Raw genomic sequence first — 7,033 nt, forward strand, 5'->3', positions numbered from 1 at the left:
CCCCCCCCCCCCCCCCCCCCCCCCCCCCACACACACACACACACAAAAATAATTAAATAAGAAATAAGCTAAATAACAAAAATAGAAAGGGAAGTGTGATAGTGAGATGCATAAACAAGAAACTCAAATGGCAACAACCAATGTCAGGCTCATATCCAGGCCAAAAATGGTTAAAAAGATAAAACTTGAAAAGCAAATAAGAGAGAAACCTGAGTAATTATATTAGGAAGCATGAATAGAGGAAACCGCAACACTGCAAATAGAGAAAGTGACGTAAATGCCCTAGATGGTGTCAAGTCTCCTCCAAGAACGGTGAACAATCCAAAAGCAGCCACAGTCACCAAAACAGGAATGCTATTCAATATAAAACCATTCAACTGCAAGAATAAATAAAATCATTAAAATACACAAATGGAGCAAAAAGTTCACTTGATTTTTGTTGTCGATAATTCTTTGGCATTGTTAAATTATACATCCATGTATAGGCGGACAAAATACTCTTTTCACCAGTACAGAATGAAATCCATAGAGAATAAAGGAATCTCTCTTTTTTTTTTTTTTTTTTGAAAAAGTCAACAAAGCTTTTCATCTTTATTGATGTCACATAAGTTATGAAAGATATAAGAAACCAAGCCTAAAAAGAGCGGACTTTGGAAAGGGAAGACAGCAGAAGAGAAGACAAACAGAAACTAACAAAATAAAGAACGTGGTAGAATATAAAAAAATAAAGGACAGGAAACCCTCGAATGTTGAAACTACATTAAAGGCCCCTAATTGTTATATAGCACCAGCGAGAAACTTCAATTTTGATAAACTCAATGCGATCCAACCACAAAGACGGATTATCCTACAGAATCAATTTTGAAACAACAAATACTCCAAAACCGATGCTGAAAAACCAATATGCACCCTTAAAATTGACAAATGTATGTCCATAATTCGTGAAAGATTAATATGAGTTACATTGAAAAACCCATAAGATAGAGAAAGAAATGTTTTCCATCATCAAACTCCATAAAAGAAATTGAATCCATACTTGATATCCTTCAACACTTGTACCCAAAAAAATGGGTTACTCCTTTCATAGGTTAGGAAACAAACAGAAGATAACATCCAAGAAATAAATAATAACATACCGCCCCAAGAAGTGACGCCTTACGGAACCATGACAACTCATCATCTCGAATACTTTGTACTTTTGACTGAAAACTACTCTCCCATGCATAGCATCTGATACATTTCCAGCGTCAATAAATTTATCAGCAAGCTATGGATAATAAATACTAAGACTATTTTAACAGAAGGTTAATTGCAAGTCCACAATTAAGGCTTGACAATAAAGCTTAATAAGATTCTGAATTACATCAGTAAGCTTCAAGTGAAGACATTAAAGAAAAGAGTATTTTATTCTTATATTGCATACTTCACTGTGTCCATTGCAGCTAAAATCTCATTCATGAGACCAATTCTCTTGTCTGTACGTTGTAATCCCTCTTTGGATTGTTTCTGCAATCTGCTAATTACAAGTGTCTGTAGCCACAAAACACGACAACATAAATATTAGGTATTTCTAGTAAAGTATAATGTTGCAAGATCCGCGAAACAATAACCAGTGGGTTCAACATCATTCAAAACCTACTGCCTTTTATGTCAATGAAGTTGCATGAAGATACCAAATCATATGTGAAGAATAAATTCATGCAAAACTTAATCGATTGCTAAAAAGGGGAACAGGGGACTAAATATTCATCCTGCACTGCTAAATGCATGTTGACATAAAGTACGGTGAATGCAACAAATCAACTACCAACGGCAGAAGACAAACAAGCAAATATTGGCAAAATATATGGATGCCTCCTCCCAGATCCAAAAACATATTATCAATTTTTTATATAATGATGAGAAAAAAGACACTAAAGAAAAATTTAGCAGCAACTTCTTCAAAACTAAATTTAAACATTAAAAAAAATAATAATAAAATATAGAGAGAGAAGGAATTGAATGAAAATTATTATGTTGAGCCCGGAGTAACAAAAGTACATGGTGAAATAGTTTCTTATGAAAGATATACTAGTAAAGCTATACTATTTCTATGAAATTAAAAAGTCAAATGATGAGATGTGGGATTTTGAAGTGAGAAAAATGCTTTGAGCGTGATTTTGGAGGGTGGGGGGACATATGGTAGATATCAATAAGAGGATTATGAACGTGAATATCATAGGGTCTGTGGAAGAAAAATAAGGTAAATTTATTTGAAAAAAAGATAGTGAAAAATAATTAAGTTAAAGAGAATCCCATGTCTTTAATTTCTCACTGCCTTCATTTGGCTTATTCATCAGATTACTTAATCTCATGAACCTACAATTATTTAGCACACTAATAGTTCCGAAAAGCTCTCCAAAAATGGAATAACATATTAAATCCATTGATTGTGTATAAGAGAAATAAAACCAAATTAAAATGGCGGAAATAGAAACGCCATCAAGCATTCAGATTATTAATGATTCCGATATCTGATGCGACAACTATGAGGAAGCATAAAGGAGCAGACCAAATTTAAATTCAAACCTCCAATTCTTACAGTTGCTTTAGAAACTACTTCAATATTAAGAATAATTAGATACGTACCTGTATGGGAAACAAAAGAACTAGTAGCGATGCACCTAAAAGTGAAGAGATTCCCAACTGCTGGTAAAGAAGAACCATTGCAACAGTAATACGAAATGGAGCTGACCATAATGTATGAAGTGACTGGGTTACTTGCTGGATACCAAAACCAAAAAGCCCCACATAAAAAATCTACTGTAAGTTTTAGCATTTAATTAGAAAGATAAGAATTTATTTTAGAATTAGACTTTCATTCTATAAGACATGCTCTTTGACAATGACATACAAAGCAGCACTAGACTTTAAAATCATAGAAAGAATACTGAGAGAACTTACAAATACATAAGCAAGGCATATATATAGGGAAAAAGAAATAAAGTACCAAGATCTGACCATTCAAATTTAAAATCATATGGATTACCTCCCTATTGGTTTGTACATGAGCCTATAAATCAAATTTTGTGCCAATAATGTTTTTTTCCAAAATATTTTCAAGGTTGTCTATCTTTTCTCTCAACCCAGGATTACATTATGGGTTAGTAGTTTACTGCATCGTAATACTTATTCTCAAAACCCACGAAAGATAAACAAATATAGATCACAATAGTAGCAATGAACACCATGCAACAAAGCAATAAAAGACCAATATCTTCATTTGCATATCCACACATAATCATTAGTTGATCATTTTTCCTTTTTTATAATAATCTTGATTCGACTGAGTCTAGAAATCTCAATCCCCCCTTCAATTTTAACTCCAGTGAGCGACCCCAGGGGGTCCCTTGGGGATTTCAATCCCATGATCACATTGGTTAAGTCCATGATCGTCACAAACCCATAGGTGTAGAAATCATTGTTTATCAGCATTATTTTCTACAAATGCATTTTATGTTAAAATATGAAATTCCCACGGGGAAATGTGCCTAGAGAAGAACAAAAGGAAGATATATGAACAAATAAGAAACAATATTGCATATGCATCACAAAAGAGCATGAAAATTTGAAAGTGCCTGAAGTGTCTCAGCATCAGTAGTCATCAAATTTGTTATCTTTCCAGTCGCAAACTTCTTGCGAGCCTCATGGGTTAACCTTAGAGATTTGCGAAAAACAGCAGCAACCTAAAAATGGATAAAAACATACCTGTATAAGAATAACCTTTTTTTAAAGTACCTTTGTGCCTTGGATAACAACTAAAATGATATATATAAGCACAAAGAACCAATATGGTAGACTAATTTATCTTAATAGCAGTTAATGAAACAGCCAAAAGCCAAAATAAAATAAAATAAAAGTTGAATGTTAGGTCATGATGGTGAATAGGACTAAAAGGCAAACATATGGATATCTTCAAAAGTAAATACACCCATGGTACTTCTCTGAGGCAGAACATTGAATTTTAGATAAGAACTTATTTTGTAACTAGATATTAAATGTGTGTGTATTTTGGAGGGCAAGAGACTCAAACGAAACTTATAACTTGGCAAACTTTTTTTTTTTTTTCTTTTTTATAAGAAATGATTTCATTGATGGAATGAAATTAGAAGAAAAGGAAAAAAAAAAAAAAAAAGGAAAGGCCCCAATCCAAGAGAGCTACAAAGAACCTCTCCAACTGGATATCATAGAATAAAAGCTACAGTGGTGAAAAGAGAGGAACATTTTCACCAAGATATAACCAAAAAAACTGTAGAATCAAATAACTGTTCAAAAGTGAGCTCCTTTTTTTATGGAATATTCTTTAGTTCCTTTCTGTCCAAAGCCCAGAGAAACGACCCCACCAAGTGCGTTCATAGGATGTTTTCTTTCCGAAAAGGGTGTCCCACCAAAGTGTAGGAAAGAAGAAGATGCAGATCAATCAGTAGAATTGTGGTCCATCCAATATAAGAGAGAACCGCTCTCCCAAAAGGTTTGGGCTTGGGCAAAGATATGGCTCTGAGATTTACTGTTTTTGCAAATGGTAAACCAGTGGGGAGAAACAGTCATGTAAAGCAGCCTGAGTTGGAGTTTGTCATGAGTATGGGTGGTTTTATGATCTGCTTGACTTAGAAGGTATTCAAAGCCAGTGGCCACTTTACCAAAGCGTTCATACCAAGCTCTTGAATACTACTTGAGACCATATAAAAAACTTTACTATTTCCAACTTCCATTTCAAATCTTGGTGATAGTCTTGTAAATATATCTTCTTTTAAATCATCATTGAGTAAAGCATTCTTAACATCTAGTTGATGAAGTGACCAATCAAAATTCAGTGCAAGAGACTGAAGAATTCTGATGGTGCTCGTTTTTGCAGCGGGAGCAAATGTCTCTTGATAGTCAGTTCCATGGGTTTGAGTAAATCCTTAGCTACTAATTCGGCTTTATATCTTTCAACACTACCGTCAACATTACACTTAACTGTAAACACCCACTTGCATCCCTTAGTCTTTTTATCTTTTGGCAAGTTTGTTATTTCCCCACGTACTACTTTGTCTTAGAGCATTTATTTCTTCCATGACAACTAGCTTCCAATTTGGATCATCTAGAGCTTCTAGAACACAAACGTTGAATGCTCGAACCAGTCCTCTAGTGAACATGAATGCTTGAAACAATGGAGAACATAATGAAGACGACTGGTTGAACGAATATGGTTGAAGCCAGAGACACCAACGCTAGAAGTAGGGTGCACCAATCAAAAGTGGTGGCTAGTGTTTTGGTGGCAATGGCTAGGGTCTTTAGAGTTTTACAGACGGCTAAAGTTTTCTGTCTCTGATATCATCTTGAATTTAGGGAAGAAGAATAATATTATTGTATTTCTTCTTATACATCTAAAACAAGTATAATGTCATCTTCTATAGGAGAAAGACCATCAACCAATAAAGAAAAAAATATTGAAAATATAAATAAGAAATATATGCATAATACGCCATCAACATTACAAAAAATATAAAAGGAACTCCAATATATATCCTTCCATGGACCTTTGGCATTGGAGGAGGAGGAGAAACCCCAGGGCCTAAGCATTGGTGAGAGGTCATATTTTGCATAGATGGACCTTCTCCATAGGGCGTCTTTTCATTTTGGTATCTCCATAGCCATTTAATTAGGAAGGCTTTGTTCTTATCTGCGAGGCCATGAAGGCCCAACCATCTACTCTCCAATGCAAGGAGAACTCTCCCATTTTACCAAATGAAGGCCTGATCTTTCGGTGATGCCTTTCTATGTAAAGCTTCTCACTATTATCTCAAGAGACCAAATCACTTTGGAAGGCATGGAAAAAAGAAAGAGAAAATTATTCTAAATGCTGAACGTTGAAGGATTCATTTTAAATGCTAAACTACAATTTTAGAAAGAAAGAACATAACGTTGATTGCAAGGACTTAAAAAGTTCACTTGGGCAAAATATCATCCACTCAAATGTCAAAATATCATCACGGCAGCATTTCACATTGGTAATAACCGAGCATAAGAAATAAAACGTAAGGGAGAAAATTACCAAGGTTGACCTCAGTCGATAACCAGTACGCATCACATTTTGAAAATACTGTGCTTCACATAACACTCCAAAGATCTGTGTCAAAAGTGAAAACCCATTAGATGTGTACTATGTGTGTAATCAAACTGCAGTCACACAACTCATGCCCAAAATGAGCATATTGAAGACATATATGACAGGAGTAGAAAAATTACATGCTCTAACCTTAGATCAAACTAGAAACTAATACTAATATTCTGTATATTTAAGAATGTACAAGCTGGGTTTTCTTACATAGGAAAGACTCGTTACAAATAATAAAACAGAAATAACGATAACACAATTATAAAATTTTAAAACTATACTTATGGTCAATATTTACCCATTACGAATAGTTTAAAAAAAAGAAAAAGAAAAAAAAAGATAGCACAGTTATATAATATTGAAAACTAATATTTATTGTCAATATTCACAATAATAAAATACAACCAAAAAATCTGCTTTTGGCATATTAACAAATTAACAATTTTATAAGATGCATTGTACCATATTTTGACGTCATGATGAATGCATGTTAATATCTTGGACCAATCTACTTATTGACAGGCATTGATTTGACAAATTAAAGCAGGAATTTGGGTCATACCACTCCGGCAAATATTGAGAAAGCATAAAGGTAACCAATTCGAGATGGATCTCCACGCTGCATGGACTGCAAGCATTCGAAAGAAATATGAGAACATCTACAGGGATAGAATTAAATAGGAAAATTTTCTTAAAGGTGTTTATAAAGTTAAACATTCATGGTAATGTAAATTCCCTAATAAATACACAACTCAGATTATGTGCTAAGTGCTAACAAGATAACAGGTACGTATCAGGTAATAAGACTTTCCAATAACCAATTATTTGTTCATATGTGATTTTCTTCTTCTTCCGTTCTTTTTTTTTTTTTTTTTTTTTTTTTTTTTTTTTTTT

General features: G+C 33.8%; 1 protein-coding gene across 3 annotated transcripts in view; it reads right to left on the minus strand.

Moving 5' to 3' along the window:
- Positions 1-7,033, minus strand: part of LOC111433549 (ABC transporter C family member 2) — a 23,854-nt gene that overhangs the window by 9,900 nt on the left and 6,921 nt on the right. For all 3 annotated transcript variants that reach the window (XM_023070617.1, XM_023070619.1, XM_023070618.1), the window contains exons 10-16: positions 6,702-6,767; positions 6,077-6,151; positions 3,618-3,725; positions 2,629-2,763; positions 1,424-1,530; positions 1,137-1,230; positions 210-377 (exon numbers count right to left, since the gene is read on the minus strand). In XM_023070617.1, coding sequence (XP_022926385.1) covers positions 210-377; positions 1,137-1,230; positions 1,424-1,530; positions 2,629-2,763; positions 3,618-3,725; positions 6,077-6,151; positions 6,702-6,767 — 753 coding nt within the window. The remainder of the gene's footprint in view (positions 1-209; positions 378-1,136; positions 1,231-1,423; positions 1,531-2,628; positions 2,764-3,617; positions 3,726-6,076; positions 6,152-6,701; positions 6,768-7,033) is intronic.

This window comes from Cucurbita moschata, unplaced genomic scaffold, assembly GCF_002738365.1.
Source record: "Cucurbita moschata cultivar Rifu unplaced genomic scaffold, Cmos_1.0 Cmo_Scf00043, whole genome shotgun sequence".
In the NCBI taxonomy this organism is placed as follows: domain Eukaryota; kingdom Viridiplantae; phylum Streptophyta; class Magnoliopsida; order Cucurbitales; family Cucurbitaceae; genus Cucurbita; species Cucurbita moschata.